Below are 19,341 nucleotides of genomic sequence, written 5' to 3'. Positions count from 1 at the left end.
TGTTGAACTTCCAGTGACCAGTATGAGAGAGTGACAACACCAAATTTAACACACCTGCTCCCCATTCACACCTGAAATCTTAACACTGAGTCACATGACACCAGGGAGGGAAAATGGCTATTTGGGCCCAATTTGGACATTTTCACTTGGAGGTGTACTCCCTTTTTGTTGCCAGCGGTTTAGACATTAATGGCTATGTGTTGTTATTTTGAGAGGACAGCAAATTTACACTGTTATACAAGCTGTACACTCACTACTTCACATTGTAGCAAAGTGTAATTTCTTCAGTGTTGTCACATGAAAAAATGTAATAAAATATTTACCAAAATGTGAGGGGTGTACTCACTTATGTGAGATACTGTATATACATATATTTTATTACAAACTTGCTTTTGTATACCGTATATACTCGAGTATAGGTCGACTCGAATATAAGCCGAGGCCCCTAATTTACCACAAAAAAACTGGGAAAACTTATTGACTCGTGTATAAGCCAAAGATGAGACATACAGCAGCTACTGTTACAGCTTAAGAGTGGAAAAGAGGGTCAACAATGCCCATCTGCAGCTGCATACCTGTGTACCTCCCTGTGTCCATTGCAGCCTACCTGTGTCCTGTGCATGCCTCCGTGTGCCAATCTGCAGCCTCTGTGTCCTTCTGCAGCTCTGTGCCCATCTGCAGCTCCGTGTGCCATTCCAGGATTCAAAAGCCGCACCTCTCCTCCTCGTCTGTGACAGACGGCGGCCATTTCACTGTTCAAAAGCTGCGCCTCCCTGTCTGTGATAGGCGGAACACTCAATTTCCCAGCAGTCAGTGTTCCGCCTATCACGGACATCCGCTCATCCTCATACTACGGACGAGGATGTCCGTGATAGGCGGAACACTGACTGCTGGGAAATTGAGTGTTCCGCCTATCACAGACAGGGAGGCGCGCGGCTTTTGAACAGTGGAATGGCCGCCGTCTGTCTGCACGACACGCTGATCAGGTAGGCAGATGGCGGTGACTCGAGTATAAGCCGAGGGGGGCACTTTCAGCCTAAAAAAAGGGGCTGAAAATCTCGGCTTATACTCGAGTATATACGGTATTCTGTCTTTGGAATGTGTTAAGTAGGCACATTAAAAATAAGTTTAAGATCAGAACGAAATATATCATTTATTATATAATTAATTTTTTGTTTTGTTGTAGACCTTTGAAGACAGTGATTTGTTCCACCTCATTGGTGTTGTTTGTGGTTTAGCCATTTACAACTTTACAATTGTTGATCTTCATTTTCCACTGGCCTTGTATAAGAAGCTGCTGAAAAAGAAACCTACACTGGATGATTTAAAAGAGATAATGCCAGATGTTGGAAGGTGAGCGAGTACTTGGTCTTGTATTCCATGTAGGTTGGTTTTCTTGTTTTTCACTTCTGTTCGGCTCATGCTCTGCCCCATAATCCAGTACATACTTCTGTTCATAACCTCAGTGAAATCATGTGTTTCCTGGCAAAGCCAAAAATAAGCAGAAACATTAGAAGTGAATGGTAGTCTACCCTCAGAAAAGTATTGTGCTAATTTCACTTATCAGTATTGCCACCCCAAAAGGGATACTTTATTTTACTATATCTATATATAGGTGGTCAGAATGACACTGCACAAAAGAAAAGCGTGGACATTATCCCCTTAATATGTATATTTAAAATGGAGCAAAAGGAACTCCAACTTCCAGATGGGAGATCAGAGTAGGGAGATATGCCACTTAACATATACAGTGCCTCGAAAAAATATTCATACCCCTTGACATTTTCCACATTTTATCATGTTACAACCAAAAAGGTAAATGTATTTTATTGGGATTTTATGTGATAGGCCAACACAAAGTTGCACATAATTGTGAAGTGGAATGAAAATGATAAATGTTTTACAAATAATTATGTGAAAAGTATGGCGTGCATTTGTATTTAGCCCCCCTGAGTCAATGCTTTGTAGAACCACCTTTCCTTGCAATTACAGCTGCAAGTCTTGGGTACAGTGAGGTAGAAAGTATTTTATCCCTTCCTGATTTTGTACGTTTGCCCCAGTGACAAAGAAATGATCAGTCTATAATTTTAATGGTAGGTTTATTTTAACCCCTTGCCGTCGAACGTATGCAGATGTACGTACTAGGCTTCCGGGGGTTATACCGGGATGATGCCCACACCTGCAGGCATTGTCCCGGTGCTGATTTTTAGAGCGGGCGATTTTGGCTTTCCAGCCATAACAACCGATGCGCTTGAAAGCTGCTCGACTGGTATGCCGGAGGAGGGGACGGCCTCCCGCTGCTCTTACTAGGGCTCCCGTTCAATCGGGAGCACCGATGTCTCTGGCGGCTAGGGAGGGACTGGAATGAAGCCTTAAGCTTAAGCATTCCAGTCTCCTAATTGTAAACACGGAAGCGACATCATTACGTCGCTTCCCGTTTATTCGAATGGCGCCGGATTAAAAAATATATACAGTATTCAGAATCGCTGAAAACTGAGATCTGAATACTTTGAAGTGTAAAGGAGGGATCGGGGGTCTTTTAGACCCCCGATCCCTCCATAAAGAGTATCTGTCACCACCTATTACTGTCACAAGGGATGTTTACATTCCTTGTGACAGCAATAAAAGTGATCAAATTATTATTCATTTTTTTTAAACAATTTATTAATTTTAAAATAAATAAGAATTATTTTTTTTAAAGCTCCCCGCGAGCTCGCGCAGCAAAGAAAACTCATACGTAAGTCGCGCCCGCATATGTAGACTGTGTTCAAATCACACATGTGAGGTATCGCCGCTATCGTCAGAGCGAGACCAATAATTCTAGCACTAGACATTCTCTGTAACTCTAACCTGGTAACCGGAATTTTTTTTTAAAGCGTCGCCTATTGAGATTTTTAGGTACCGTAGTTTGTCATCATTCCACGAGTGCGTGCAATTATAAAGTGTGACATATATGGTATCTATTTACGCGGCGTAACATTATCTTTCACATTATGCAAAAAAATTGGGCTAATTTTATTTTATTATTATTATTTTTTTATTCATGTGTCCCTTTTCCCAAAAAGTTGCGTTTAAAGCACCGCTGCGCAAATACCGTGTGACATAAAATATTGCAACAATCCCCATTTTATTCTCTAGAGTCTCTAAAAAAAATAAAAAAAATTATATATATATATATATATATATATATATATATATATATATATATATATATAATGTATGATGTCTGGGGGTTCCAAGTAATTTTCTAGCAAAAAATATGGATTTTAACTTGTAAACACCAAATGTCAAAAATAGGCTTAGTCATGAAAGGGTTAACAGAGACAGAATAACAACAAAAATATCCAGAAAAACACATTTCACAAATGTTATGAATTGATTTGCATTTTAATGAGTGAAATAAGTATTTGATCCCCTTTCAATCGACAAGATTTTTGGCACCCAGGTGTCTTCCATAAAGGTAACAAGCTGAGATTGAGAGCACTCTCTTAAAGGGAGTGCTACTAATCTCAGCTTGCTACCTGTATAAAAGACAACTGTCCACAGAAGCAATTAGATTCCAATCTCTCCACAATGGCCATGTCCAAAGAGCTGTTTTAAGGATGTCTGGGACAAGATTGTAGATCTATATAAAGCTGGAATGGGATACAAGACCATCTCCAAGCAGCTTGATGAGAGGGTGAAAACAGTTGTTGCAATTTATTCGCAAATGGAAGAAACACAAAATAACTGTCAATCCCCCTCAGTCTGGGACTCCGTGCAAGGTCTCACCTTGTGGAGTTTCAATGATCATGAGAACGATGATGAATCAGCCCAGAACTACATGGGAGAATCTTGTCCATGATCTCAAGGCAGCTAGCACCATAGTCACCAAGAAAACCATTGGTAACACACAACGCCATGAAGAACTGAAATCCTGCAGCGCCCGCAAGGTCCCCCTGCTTGAGAAAGCACGTGTACAGGCCCGTCTGAATGATTCAAAGGTGAACTGGGTGAAAGTGTTGTAGTCAGATGAGACCAAAAATCAAGCTCTTTGGCATCAACTCAACTCGCCATGTTTGGAGGAGGAGGAATGCTGCCTATGACCCCAAGAATCCCATCCCCACTGCCAAACGTGGAGGTGGAAACATTATGCTTTAGGGGTGTTTTTCTGCTAAGGGGACAGGACAACTTCACTGCATGTAAGGGATGATGGACGGGGCCATGTACTGTCAAATCTTGGGTGAGAACCTCCTTCCCTCAGCCGAGGCATTGAAAATGGGTCGTGGATGGTTATTCCAGCATGACATGGACCAAAAACACACAGCCAAGGCAACAAACGAGTGGCTCAAGAGGCAGCACATTAAGTTCTTGGAGTGGCCTAGCCAGTCTCCAGACCTTAATCCCATAGAAAATATGTGGAGGGACCTGAAGGTTCGAGTTACCAAACGTCGGCCTCAAAATCTTAAGGACTTGGAGAGGCTCTGCAAAGAGGAGTGGGACAAAATTCCCTCCTAAGATGTGTGCAAACCTGGTGGCCAACTACTAGAAATGTCTGACCTCTGTGATTGCCAACAAGGGTTTTGTCACCAAGTACTAAGTCATGTTTTGTGTAGGGGGTCAAATACTTATTTCACTCATTTAAAATGCAAATCCATTTATAACTTTTTTAAATGCGTTTTTCTGGATATTTTTGTTTGTTATTCTGTCTCTCGATGGTAAAATAAACCTACCATTAAAATTATAGACTAATAATTTTTTTGTCAGTGGGCAAATGTACAAATCCAGCAGGGGATCAAATACTTTTTTCCTTCACTGTATGTGTGTACCAGCTTTGCACATCTAGAACATGAAATTTTTGTCCATTCTTCTTTCCAAACTCAGAGCAGCAATTTCTTTAATCATACATCATGGGACACAAAGCCATAGTAATTACTATGTGGGTTATAGTCCACCTTCAGGTGCTGGACACTGGCACACCCTAAACAGGAAGTTGCCTCCCTATATAACCCTTCCCATACCGGGAGCATCTCAGTTTTTTCACCAGTGTCTAAGGTGTTGCTTACGAGTAAAGATGTGCTGTGCTGTGCTGTGCTAAGCTCCACTGGAACAATCTTTGCTGGGGCTAGCTATGCAGCTGGATCCATTCAAAGTGTCTTTTAGGCCAAATTGAATGGTGCCCAGGCCTTTTAGCCGAAAGAAAAGAGGTTTTGCTTGTAAATGCTTCTCTTTTTAGAGAGCTGGACCCCAGGATCCAGTACTTTTGGTATTTAAGGCCATAAAGTTTTACTGGTGGGGTGTACTATTACAGGTCCAGGATTGTGGGTTCCCCAAGGGTCCCCGGTTCTTGAAGGTTTAACGGAACCCACCATGAAGGGTGAAGATTGGGTCTGTTGATTTTACCACAGAAAACCCTGCGGTGGAAAAAGTACGTGGAGTTTTACAAGGAATTTTAGCATTTTCTTATGAAATGGCTCCTTTTAAGGTAAACATTGTCATGCCTAAGTGTCACCACTGGGGGCTGTGTGGAGCACGTATCTTCTGATGCTTTCCTCCGAGATCAGGCTGTGTCACACAAGCAGCAGATTTCCTCCGGCTTGCAGGCAGACCTCCGGTAAGTTTGGGGGGTTTTGCTTTCCTCCAGACACCCCCACCTGGGCTGAAATCTTCCCCTCTTCATGAGGCTGTGTATAAGGGAGAACTGAAAACTATCGGCAATGCTGTTTTCTTTCATCGCCCCTACTCGGCGGCAGCTTCCAGGTCTCCTCCACGCCATCCCTCCCTCACTCAGAAGCCGATCCCGTTGGGGGGGGGTGCGATGCGAGGTGGGGGCAGGGCTTAGCGTGGCGATGGTGTTCTCCTCCAACGTGGAAGTGTGTTTCTTTAAAAGAAAAACAACTCCATTTGTGCTGGCTGCAAAATTGTCGGAGAGACACAAGAGCAAAGAGGAGCATGAAAGAGGTTTTGGTGACACGGGCATTTTCTATTTGACACACTATTTGCATCAGGCTGAGCATTAATGGCAGTGGCTGACTATTGCTCAAGCTGTGGATGTGATTTCTTCTGGTAGTACCTCTGCTTTGTGCATCGGCTAAGGTCAGAAGGGGGGGGGGGTTGAAACACCCCCAAAAAAGAGCTAAAAGGGTCTCCCCTCAAGCTCTGGAAAGCCTACTCATTTCTACCAATGGCTTCCTCCCCTGAGAGAGTGAGGAGTGGTCAGTGAGCATCGGGACCATAAAATGTTTGCAACTGTTTTTAACACTTCAGCCACCGTTTGTTTTACTAAAAAGATATTTTTTTCCTCAGCCATGATAGGTTTAAAAAAAAAAAAAAAAAGTTTAGCGGTTTTAATCACATCACAGTGTGGGTCAAAATGCAACAGGTTTTCTTCCATTGCCTAAGACCCTCAAACCGAGGAACTAGGGGCGGGAGAAGACTAATGACGCCTCCTCAAATCCGTGAGAATCAGCTGTTTCTATCTTAAGATTGATGCTGCAATTTCTTGCTGAATGGTCCTCTCCACATTTATATACCCTTAACTGAGTGTTTGGGTTCGCTAAAGCCTACTCAAGCTTTGCATGCTTTTTCCTGTCCATTCATTCCCTCCTAAAAAGTTTTGTTCATACTTTATCCTATAGAGGAGAAAATTAAATAAAAGTGGGGTATACCAGCAATTAACGCTGCTATATCCTCTGGGAATAAGAGTTTGACTTGTCCGGCAGACAATGCTCAAAATTCTTAGGGATCCAATGGATAAAAAGTTGGAATTCCTATTAAAAAAAAAAAAAACGCTTTTTTTTCTCTGCCAGATTGAGTGTCTCAGCCTGCGCTGACAGTAATTGCTTAATTGTTGAGAGACTAGTTTAAACATGTGTTCAAGGTTATCCTGCTCAGCAGGCCCAGGATCTGGCAGATTTATGTTTGCAATTGTTCAGGTATATGCCATTAGCGGACCTCCAGCTACAAGTCCCATCAGGCCTCTGCCTCTGGGTGTCATGCTTGTGACTGTCAGAATCTTGCTATGCCTCGTGGGAATTGTAATTCTACAACAGCTGGAGGTCCGCTAATTGCAGATGCCTGCAATAGTTGCTATGAGTGATTCTATCTTTCAGGCCTTGCACCCTTCGCTAAGCACCATGCAGAAGCTTCTGGCTAGTCTTCCTTTTGCGGTGAAACAGGTATTTGGGGATGCTTTGGATAATACATCCTAAGAAATTGTAGTGGAAATGGCCTTTTGCCAATTTAAGAAAATGTAGATAGAGATCCAGGCTCATAGGTCCCCTGTTTCCCAAAGCACCCCCCCCCCCCCATGTTGAGGGCACGCGGCCTGGTACGGCTCGGGGGAACGCTCACTCGTCCCCACCCCCTTTCCTGACCGGCCGGGCTGCGTGTTCGGATAAGGGTCTGCAATGGACTTTGGGGGGCCCCCCACGCCATTTTTCCGGCGTAGGGCTTCCCATTTAAATCCATGCCAGGTGACGGGGCCAGCGAGGTGTCCATCTCGCCGATGGAGGCGCTGACATTGACTTCCTTCGCTGGTCCCATCTACCTGGACCCACGTTCCAAATGAACGGCCTTTTCTCCGTGTGTGGGCAAGTCCATTGATTTCAAAAGTCCGGCGGACTCCCGCCATAGGTGGCGGGTATTTCCGCCAGAAAAGTCCGGTAATGTGTGGGCAGTTCCGCTCGTTCGGAAAGTCTGGCGGACCTCAGCTGCAAGGTCCAGCGGGTCGTCCGATCGTGTGTACGCAGCATAAGAAATCCCGTTTGCAGTTTGCAAAAAGTCAAGTGAGGGACACAGCAAACATGTGGAAGAAGCCAAATATAGGCAATCTTAAAAGAAAATCTGTTAAGAATCTGCAAAAGCCTTGAGACTGGGGTGGAGGTTTACCTTCCAGCAGGAAAACGACCCTAAACATACATCCAGAGCTCGGATAAGGGTCAGCTTTGGACTTTGGGGGACCCCCACGCCATTTTTCCCTAATCGTATTTCAGGACAGCCACTATGAGAGATAGTCTCCTCCTCTTCCTCTGGAAACACTGCGCCAGCCCATAAATTCTTACTTCCCCTGCCGGACCTCAGTTATTAGTTTTTCCTCCGGCGGGGAGACACTGTGCAGGGACCAGGCCTATCCTATCGCGTCTACAGGGACGCAGCTGGCAAGCCGTTCGAAAGATTTCCCTGTACAAGGGTACAACCCGCCCTTTTTTTCTTTGAACCGAGCGGGCCGAACGACGGGCGACGTCGTATCCGGCTGAAACGAAGGCTTGACCTCGAATACGATCGACTTCCGGGTCGTGGAGCTGATAGGAGGGCCGGGCACAAGCTGGAGAGGAGTTGGGAACGCGCACAGGCAGCGTGAAACTCTGTAGTGAGCAGCCACCTGCAGTCATGTCGGAAGCTGAGGCTCAACCAACAGACACTACCTCCAGCATTCCTAAGGTAAGAGCACCCTGGGGAGGGGTACTCTCTATCTAGGATTCCCCCACCCCAATGTATGGTTCTATCATGGGGGGGGGGCAGATCCCCTGGGTGGCCGGGGGGGAGGGGAGGCTCAGATCCCTTCTTTTAAAAAAGGGTCTAGTGCACTCCCAGGGTTGTATCCCGAGCTTTGTATTGACTTTCTCTTTTCTGTTTTTTCCTTTTTTACTTATTACAGAAAGTTACGGAAAAAACGAAGTCTACGCATAGCTCTAAAAAGAAGTGTGCCTCCTGTAGGGACATTTTAGGGGAATCTTGGACAAAAGTGTTGTGCAAAGGCTGTATAGATTCCCTCGTTATGGAAAGGGAATCTGAACAGGAGTCAGGACTAGCAGCTTCAGTCAAAGAGCTCTCGTCCACCTTCTCTTCTTTTAGATCCCTTTTTTGAAAAATGTCAGCTTCCCACGGGTCCAGCTCCCCAGGATACAACCCCACCTCTAGCACAGAGTTCAACCTGCTACTACAGGGGGGACAGAGGTTGCAGGCCCTTCAGGGACAGGAAGGGAACTTCCAGACAGTTCCTCTTCCGACTCTCAGGAGGGTTCAGAGGGGGAGGACCAGGACGGGGGGTCCAGGAAGGCCTCCAGATATAAATTATCCCTTGATGAGGTAGAGGACCTCTTAAAAGCGATTTATACAACCCTCGGTATCCAGGCGGATAGGAAGCCCCTAACCCTTCATGACCAAATGTATTTGGGTTTAGGGGAACCAAAGAGAAGGGTGTTTCCAGTGCACGAAGTTCTAATGGAAACAGTTAAAAGGAGTGGCAGGATCCTGAGAGAAAGCCCTTTTTGTCTAGATTCCTCAAAAGAAGATTCCCATTTTCAGAGGACCCGGCATGTCTTTGGAATAAAAATCCCAAATTAGATGCCGCTTTCGCCCAGGTCTCCAGACACACAGATTTGGCGTTTGAAGACATGGGGGCTTTGGCAGATGTCATGGACAAAAGGATTGACTCTCTGCTTAAAAAAACGTGGGACTCGGCTATTGCCAATTTAAAGCCTGAAATGGCGGTTACGGTTGTGGCTCGCAATTTAGAGCACTGGCTCTCACAGATCCAGCAGCATATTGAGGCAGGCACAGATAAGGAAACCATTCTGTCGTCCTTCCCTACTATGCTGCGCGGGATCGCTTACATAGCAGATGCCTCTGCTGAGTCCGTCCGCATGTCGGGCAGAACGGCGGCTCTAGCCAATTCGGCCAGAAGGGCCCTCTGGCTTAAAACGTGGCCAGGGGATAATGCCTCCAAGATGAAACTATGTGGGATACCTTTGACGGGGGACCTCCTTTTTGGCCCAGGGCTAGAGACTGTTCTAGACCGGACAGCGGACAGTAAAAAAAATACTTTCCTCTCAAACGGAAAACCCCCGTACAAACAAAAAAGGGGTTTCGTCCGCAAGGGCGTAGGGAAACCCCTAAACCAGAGGGGAAAAAGAAAACCTGGCCCCAAAAAGGCAGGGGCAGAGGAGGGGGGATTTTTCGCCCTCCTGTCCAGCCCCGTAAAACCCAGTGACATTCCAGCTACAGTGGGAGGAAGACTGGGGGCCTTTCTCCCACAGTGGGAGACAATATCCCCCAATCAATTTATTTTAGGGGTAATAAGAAGGGGGTACCTCTTGGAATTCTTAAGACCACCCCCTCAAAGGCTCCTTGTCATGCATCTACCCAGGTGCATGGCAAAGGCCGAGGCCTTGCTGGAAGCTCTGAGGGAATTGGAGAATCAGGATGTTATTCTCAGGGTCCCAAAAGCAGAAGAGGGAAGGGGGTTTTATTCTCATGTCTTCGTAGTAAAAAAACCCTCAGGAAAGTTCAGATTGATTCTGAACTTAAAGCCCCTGAACGGTTCACTGACATACAAAAGATTCCGCATGGAGTCGATTTTTCAGTAAGGGCTCTTCTACCCCGCAACTGTTTCATGGTATCTCTGGACCTAAGGGACGCGTATTTACACATCCCGATAGCGGAGGCCTCGCAGAAGTTTCTACGCCTTGCCATAGATTTAGGAGAAAAGGTACACTTTCAGTTTCAGGCCCTGCCATTCGGGCTATCCTCTTTACCCGGCATTTTTACCAAGGTCCTGGCAGAAGCCATGGCCTTTCTTCGGCTCCAAGGGGTATGTATAATAGCCTACCTGGACGACCTGCTCTTATTTGCAGCATCCCCAATACAGTTGGTCAAGGATCTCGATCTAACCAAAAGGGTCCTTACAGACCTGGGGTGGCTTCTGAACTTGGAAAAGTCCAGCCTGATCCCCTCACAACAGATCTCCTATCTAGGTTTCCTTTTGGACTCAACACTGTTGAGAGTTTTTCTGCCAAGAGAGAAGGTACAAAAGCTGGACAGAGTGGTGGCCTCTCTTCAGAGCAACCAGCTGTTTTCCATAAGGTTTCTGATGTCAGTATTGGGTCTCCTTACGTCCACCCTCTCAGCAGTTCAGTGGGCAGGGCTACATTTTCGTCCCCTACAGACCTTCGTCCTAGGGGTGTGGGACCACAGTCAGGAGACTCTAGACACCCTAGTACATATTCCACACCAAGTAAAGAGATCCCTCTGGTGGTGGAGGAAAGTGACAAACCTGTCGCAAGGGCATCTGTGGCTCATCCCGGTGTCTCGGGTAGTTACCACAGATGCAAGTGGAATAGGCTGGGGGGCACATTTGGGTTCCCTTCTAGCCCAGGGCACTTGGGAGGACGGCGAGTTGGCTCGATCGTCCAACTGGAAAGAATTAAGGGCAGTGGGACTAGCCCTCAGATTTTTCAAAAAAGAGCTCCTGGGTCACCACATTCAGGTGCGGTCGGACAACTCCTCCGCAGTGGCCTATTTAAACAAGCAGGGTGGCACGAGAAGCGGAGCCCTGTTGTCTTTAGCGACAGAGATCCTGAGCTGGGCCGAGACCTACACCCTTTCGCTCTCAGCAGTTTTCCTGAGAGGAGAGAAAAACGTGGTAGCAGACTTTCTCAGCCGAAAGAGGCTGAGGGAGGGCGACTGGGTTCTCAACCAGGAGGTTTTCAATCTCATAATAAAGAGATGGGGGGCCTCCAGAGGTGGACCTTTTCGCATCCAGAAACAACGCAAAAACCCCCTGTTTTTTCTCCCTAAGAAGGGGAGAGGGAGCCTTAGGTGTGGACGCTTTGATCCAGAATTGGCACTTCAGAACTTGCTATGCCTTTCCACCTCCAGCGTTGTTGCCAGCAGTTCTGAGAAAGTTTCAAATGGAAAACACATCTCTGATTCTGGTGGCACCGCATTGGCCCAAGAGAGCATGGTTCTCAATGCTGAAGCAGTTGGCGGTAGAACCTCCCCTACTCTTGCCCCCTCGGGACGATCTCCTCTCTCAGGGGCCAGTCCTCTGCCCACGTGTACGCCAGTGGAAGTTAGCGGCCTGGCTACTGAGGAGGGTTTATTAAAAGCTAAAGGGTTTTCAGAGAGGCTAGTTTCTACCCTCCTGGACAGTAGGAAAAAGGAAACTCGCCAGATCTATGAAAAGGTCTGGTTACGTTTCAACAAGTGGTGCGCAGAGAGCTCTTTCCCAGTACGGAGCTCCTCCACAGTTTTGGAATTTTTACAATGTGGGGCAGATAAAGGCTTATCCATTAGTACCCTTAGGGGTCAAGTGTCAGCCCTCAGTGTTTATTTGGAAGATAATTTGGCTGCCAACCCGTAGGGCCCTGTCTAGACAGAGACCGGTCCAAGGTCTGTCCTTTCCCAGATGGGATTTATCTTTAGTTTTACAAAGTTTAGCTAAACCCCCCTTTGAGCCTTTAAAAGAGTGTTTTCTGAGAGAACATACTCTGAAGACAGTGTTTCTGGTAGCAGTAACAACTGCCAGGAGGGTCAGTGAGATGGAGGCCTTATCAGTCAGGGCTCCCTTTTGCGTTATTTTTCTGGACCGGATAGTTTTATAGACCGATCCGGCCTTTTTGCCGAAAGTGGCATCCAGCTTTCATAGAAGCCAGGAAATTGTTTTGCCCTCTTTTTGTCCCAATCCCTCCGGCGAGAAGGAACTAAAATTTCATTATTTGGATGTTAGGAGATGTATCCTACACTATTTAGAACTGACCAAGACATTCAGAAGGTCAGACTCCTTATTTGTTTTGTTTTCCGGGGCCAGAAAAGGTTGTAAGGCATCCCGACGCACTATTGCTAGATGGCTCAGAGTAGCCATCGAGCAGGCTTATTCAGTTGCAGGGAAAGAAATCCCAGTGGGTATTAAAGCACACTCTACTAGAGCTATGGCAGCCTCCCAGGCAGAAAGAGCGGGAGCAACGCCAGAACAGATTTGCAGGGCAGCAACATGGTCCAGCTACTCCACTTTTGTAAAACACTACAGAGTGGGTCTGGTGTCGGCAGGTGAGCAGGCCTTTGGGCGAAAGGTTTTGCAAGCTGTAGTCCCACCCTAACTGGTAAGTGCTCGTTTATCCTCTCATAGTGGCTGTCCTGAAAGACAATTAGGGAAAATTAGAGTTACGCTTACCGGTAACGTCTTTTCCAGTAGTCTTTCAGGACTGCCCTAGTTACCCACCCGGAAATTGGGGGGGGGGGGGGGGGGGGTCTTACAAAAGACCAGAGCGCAGCAAGATAATGGTATTTGACAATATGTTATTAATGTGTTCTTGTGTCTCCCGAGCTGGACGGAGGTAATCTCGATATAAACTGAGGTCCGGCAGGGGAAGTAAGAATTTATGGGCTGGCGCAGTGTTTCCAGAGGAAGAGGAGGAGACTATCTCTCATAGTGGCTGTCCTGAAAGACTACTGGAAAAGACGTTACCGGTAAGCGTAACTCTAATTTTTTGGCATAGGGCTTCCCCTTTAAATCCATACCAGGTGACTGGGCCAGCAAGGTGTCAATCTTGCCGATGGAGGTGGCGACATTGACTTCCTTCACTAGATGGGCAGATTGTCCGCCGGACTGCCGCGGACAATTTTGTGTCAAAACTTTTTTTCTAAGTCCGCCGGAGCCCACACATGGGCGGATTGTCCGATCGTGTGTAAGTGGCATTATGGTTTTCTTTCAGCAATGGCTTTCTTCCATAAAGGCCAGATTTGTGGAGTGTACGACTAATAGTTGTCCTGTGGACAGATTCTCCCACCTGAGCTATGGATCTCTGCAGCTCCTCCAGAGTTACCATGGGCCTCTAGGCTGCTTCTTTGATTAATGCTCTCCTTGCTCGGCCTGTCAGTTTAGGTGGACGGCCATGTCTTGGTAGGTTTGCAGTTCTGCCATACTCTTTCCATTTTCGGATGATGGCTTGAACAGTGCTCTGTGAGATGTTCAAAGCTTGGGATATTTTTTTATAACCTAACCCTGCTTTAAACTTCTCCACAAATTTTTCCCTGACCTGTCTGGTGTGTTCCTTTGCCTTCATGATGCTGTTTGTTCACTGAGGTTCTCTAACATACCTCTGGGGGCTTAATAGAACAGCTATATTTTTACTGAGATTAAATTACACACAGGTGGACTCTACTAATTAGGTGACTTCTGAACGCAATTGGTTCCACTAGATTTTAGTTAGGGGTATCAGAGTAAAGGGGGCTGAATACAAATGCACGCCACACTTTTCAGATATTTATTTGTAAAAAATATTGAAAACCAATTATCATTTTCCTTCCACTTCACAATTATGTGCTACTTTGTGTTGGTCTATCACATAAAATCCCAATAAAATAATTTACGTTTTTGTTTGTAACATGACAAAATGTGGAGCTGAATATTTTTTCAAGGCACTATAAGATTAAAACAGATACAGCTTTATTAGTACAATAAAAATCATAGAATGGTTACAAAAAAATTCTATATTCAAAATAAACGGACACAGTGCCTGGTGGCAACACATTTCACATAAAGTGCTTTTTCCTTGTTTCGACTTTTCTTCTACTGCCAACGGTTGTCTAAAGGCAGCTCTTAATTGGTTTAGGACTTTACATTATTTCTTTGTAACCCTCTAGCTAGGGTTGCAGATGTCAAAAACAAACCATCTTCTGCCCAGATTTAACCAGATATTGGCAAAATCTCTCACAGAAACATGAAATAGAATAGCATTTTTAAGGGGTACATTTAACCAGTTGTCTGTGACCAGCTGTGGTGTGTGTGTATGTATGTATGTATGTATGTAGTGATGCACCGAAATTTCGGCCGCCGAAACATATCGGCCGAAAATGCCCTTTGCCGAAAGAGAAAAACGGCCGATAATGGAGCCGAAAATGGGGCGTGGCCTGGGTGGGGGCGGGGCTCCGCCCCCTGGTGACGCCCATCATAGCGCAGGAGAGCCGCCTCCGCCGACTTTTTGATAACAGCGCCGGGAACATCACAGCTTTCATTTCAATTGCTGTGTGTTCCCGGCCGCGCGCCGTCACACGCAGCCCCTCCCCCTTGTCCGGGCACTTTGATAGACAGATCATCCGTCCAATCCTGCGGATGATCTGTCTATCTAAGTGCCCGGACAAGGGGGAGGGGCTGCGTGTGACGGCGCGTGGCCGGGAACACACAGCAATTGAAATGAAAGCTGTGATGTTCCCGGCGCTGTTATCAAACAGGCGTCGGAGGCGGCTCTCTTCCCTGCACACAGTGCACAGGCTGGCTGCAAAATGGCACACAGGCTGCAATGGGACACACTGGCTGCAATTGGCTGCAATGGGGCACACTGGCTGCAATTGGCTACAATGGGGCACACTAGCTGCAATTGGCTGCAATGGGGCACACTAGCTGCAATTGGCTGCAATTGGGCACACTGGCTGCAATTGGGCACACTGGCTGCAATTGGGCACACTGGCTGCAATTGGGCACACTGGCTGCAATGGGGCACACTGGCTGCAATGGGGGATGCCTCCTGTACCACGTCCTCTATCTCCTGTACCGTGTCCCCAGTCTCTGACCATCTCCTGTACCGTGTCCCCAGTCTCTGACCATCTCCTGTACCGTGTCCCCAGTCTCTGACCATCTCCTGTACCGTGTCCCCAGTCTCTGACCATCTCCTGTACCGTGTCCCCAGTCTCTGACCATCTCCTGTACCGTGTCCCCAGTCTCTGACCATCTCCTGTACCGTGTCCCCAGTCTCTGACCATCTCCTGTACCGTGTCCCCAGTCTCTGACCACCTCCTGTACCGTGTCCCCAGTCTCTGACCACCTCCTGTACCGTGTCCCCAGTCTCTGACCACCTCCTGTACCGTGTCCCCAGTCTCTGACCACCTCCTGTACCGTGTCCCCAGTCTCTGACCACCTCCTGTACCGTGTCCCCAGTCTCTGACCACCTCCTGTACCGTGTCCCCAGTCTCTGACCACCTCCTGTACCGTGTCCCCAGTCTCTGACCACCTCCTGTACCGTGTCCCCAGTCTCTGACCACCTCCTGTACCGTGTCCCCAGTCTCTGACCACCTCCTGTACCGTGTCCCCAGTCTCTGACCACCTCCTGTACCGTGTCCCCAGTCTCTGACCACCTCCTGTACCGTGTCCCCAGTCTCTGACCACCTCCTGTACCGTGTCCCCAGTCTCTGACCACCTCCTGTACCGTGTCCCCAGTCTCTGACCACCTCCTGTACCGTGTCCCCAGTCTCTGACCACCTCCTGTACCGTGTCCCCAGTCTCTGACCACCTCCTGTACCGTGTCCCCAGTCTCTGACCACCTCCTGTACCGTGTCCCCAGTCTCTGACCACCTCCTGTACCGTGTCCCCAGTCTCTGACCACCTCCTGTATAAAAATATTTTTTAAAAACAGTCATTTTCGGTATCGGTGCTGTTTCGGTATCGGTTTCGGTTTTCGGCCTAGTGTATTTTTCATTTTCGGTATCGGTTTCGGCACCAAAAAACCCATTCGGTGCATGTGTGTGTGTGTGTGTGTGTGTGTGTGTGTGTATATAATCAGCCATAACATTGTGACCACTTGCCAAATCTGTTAAGGCTTGGACTCCACTGTGGTATGCGGCACCCAGCCTTCAGTAGCAGATCCTTGAGATCCTGTCAGTTATGAGGTGGGGCCTTCGTGGATCTGACTTGTTTTTCCCAGCACATCCCACAAATTCTTGATTGGATTGAGTTCTGGAGAATTTGGAGGTCAAGCCAAACTTTTTGTATTCCACGGACCATTCTTGAATTCATGAGATTGGGCAACCATCTTCCATTACTCCTATGGTCCTGTTCCCATGCTCACATGCCCAGTTTGTGCACCTTGGCCGTTCTGCAGCTACACAGCCTCATACACAAAAACTGATGCACTGTGTTCTGGCACCTTCCTATCGGAACCAGCATTAACTTTTTCAGCAATTTGAGCTACAGTAGCTTTTCTAGTGCATCCGACTGCACAGGCCATTCTTCACTCCCCATGTGCATCAGTGAGCCTTGGTTGCCCATGACCCTGATGCTGGTTTTCCTGTTTTCCTTCCTTGGACCAATGCAGAATGGGAACATTCCACAAGAGCTACACTTATGGGGAGTAGCTCTAACCCAGTTGTCTAGCCATTACAAAGTCACTCAAATCCTTAGACTTGCCCATTTATTTTTTGCTTTTAATGCATCAACTTCAAGGACAACATGTTCCCTTGCTGTCTAACATCCCATCCATTTTCTGATGCCATTATAACACAATCAGTGTTATTTACCATACGTGTAAGTGGTCATGGCTGATCAGTGTGTGTGCATCTCTCTCTCTCTCTCTCTCTCTCTCTCTCTCTCTCTCTCTCTCTCTCTCTATATCTATATCTTGTATGTGTATTCACAAATAGCCTGCCTTCTATTTAGTTTTTGTCAATGGGAGATCTGGATCATGATTTATTTGGTGTTTGGCATGCAGCATTAAAGCACAGCCAATCCGTTTTGATGCGGTGGGTCAAATTTGAACCCAGGTGCCCTCCAATAAAACGTATTGTGAATAAGAATGAGCTTTGGTGTGTTCGCACAGCCCACTTGCAGAGCCCGCCGCTGCGCTAATTCCAAGCAGTAAGACATTTCCCGATGTCTGCAGCCGCGCATCGGGACAATGTCTCGCTGCTTGTGATTAGCACAGCACTGACTTCTGGCGGGCTCTGCACGTGTGCTTGCGAACACGCCGGAGCTCATCCTTAATTGTGAAGGCATTTACCATAACCAGAAAAGCTAAATAAAAGGAGTAGTATTCTCTGGAACTCTGTAATAATACTCCTGTTGTGGTGGTGGTAGTAGTAGTAGTATGTAGTTTACAGTTTCTGGTTAGTAAACCCTTCTAAACATTTTTCCTAATTTTTGTGTGATCCAGGAGCATGCAGCAGCTGTTGGACTATACAGAAGATGACATTGAAGATACATTTTGCCTAAACTTTACAGTACGTGTCCAGTGATAAGTTTTGGCTGTTACCAAGTCTAAGTGAAGCTGTGTGCTGCCCCAGGTCTAAAGGATCTTACTGCACTTTACCCTAAGGCTGCATTCATACTACATCATTTTGAATCGTAGGCAGATTTGAGATGCCATTCATTTGAATGACACCTTAAATCACAGTGCATGCCGCCCTAAAGAAGTTCCAGAACTTTTTTTGGGCAACATGCTATCCGCATTTTGGATTGACGCATGTTTTAGAATGTGACGATCGTGGCAGACCCGCACTGCGATTTGAAGTGTCATTCAAATGAAGTTCCGCGATTTATCATTCACACATCGGGGCTTTCAAATCGCAGGCAGATTCGTGGCAGATCTGCCCGCGATTCAAAATGCTGTAGTGTGAATGCAGTCTAAGCATTTAGTTTATTTTGTGACATGTGACGTGATATTTGTATATCTTATAGGTTAAAGAATTCAAGATAAAAAATGAGAGCCAATGATTAGGGGTTAATATCAGTAACCCAGAATGCAATACTCGCTGATGCACCAACAACTAGGGTGTGGCTCTCGTGACTGTAAATCTACTCATAAACAAAGACTCACAGAATGAGAACCCAGGCAGCATAGTATTGCAAAATTGGAAAAAGATTATCAAATATTTAATCAAAGGCACTGGAAAAAACGCTTTCACCCAACACCTTCAACCTCTTGGTGCCAGCCGCAGGCAAATATGCTTCCTCTCGGCGGGTGGGCCTTAGCCCTGAGCGGCTGCATATTTGCGTGCAATATTGCAAAAAACAGCTGTGTCGAGAGCATGTGCTCTGTGTGCTCCTGGCAGCTAATGAAAAGCTCCTGATCGGGAGACCATGTGACAGCCAATCACGGTGGTCACATGATCATAAACCCCGCTCCACCTCCCAGCATCCTAAACCCCTTAACCACTTCCGGACAGGCCACTGCGGATATAGGTCACTATTTTGATGTTAAATACTGTTGTTATGGCAACAGATAGCTGCCATAAACCCCGGTATTTTTATCCATGGCCAGCGATCCTCTTACACATAAAACTGGTCCCAACAGCGGATTAGTCACAAGATCACTTTTATGGGCGGTGGAAGAGGTGCCTTCCACACATCTCCGCTGCTTACTGGAGCCGTTGGCAGCTGCAGAAACGATCAGATCCCCGGGATGAATGGTCAGGAAGTCTAGTGAGGCCATGATGTCCCCCACTCCACTCTATGCCCTTGGAGGATCAGAGCGACATCAAATGTAACTTCTGGCCTTAAAGGGACCATTTTTATTTTTTTTGTTATTTTTTTTAAGTGTAAATGTGAGTTCTGAGGTCTTTTTAAACCCCAGATCTCACATTAAAGAGGCCCTGTCATGTGTTTTCTCTATTACAGGGGATGTTTATATTCCTTGTAATAGAAATAAAAGTGATCCATATTCTTTTTTTTTTTTTTTTTAAAGGGAAAGTGTAAAAATAAGGAAACATTTTTTTTCAAAGCATCTCGTCCCTCCGAGCATGTGCGCAGAAGCGAATGCACATGCAAGTCGCGCCCACGTATGTAAATGGTGTGCAAACCACATATGTAGA

At 46.6% G+C, this 19,341-nt stretch overlaps 1 protein-coding gene across 2 annotated transcripts in view; it reads left to right on the top strand.

Annotated features, from left to right (window-relative positions):
* Positions 1-19,341, top strand: part of HERC4 (HECT and RLD domain containing E3 ubiquitin protein ligase 4) — a 107,416-nt gene that overhangs the window by 72,612 nt on the left and 15,463 nt on the right. For both annotated transcript variants that reach the window (XM_077454254.1, XM_077454253.1), the window contains 2 exons: positions 1,187-1,353; positions 17,685-17,751. In XM_077454254.1, the coding sequence (XP_077310380.1) occupies positions 1,187-1,353; positions 17,685-17,751 (234 nt within the window). The remainder of the gene's footprint in view (positions 1-1,186; positions 1,354-17,684; positions 17,752-19,341) is intronic.

Source organism: Lithobates pipiens, unplaced genomic scaffold (assembly GCF_037356315.1).
Source record: "Lithobates pipiens isolate NorthernLeopardFrog02 unplaced genomic scaffold, aLitPip1_a1.2 Scaffold_25, whole genome shotgun sequence".
Classification (NCBI taxonomy): Eukaryota; Metazoa; Chordata; class Amphibia; order Anura; family Ranidae; genus Lithobates; species Lithobates pipiens.
Note: the sequence above shows the minus strand (reverse complement) of the source record. Positions and strands in the feature narration are given on the sequence as shown.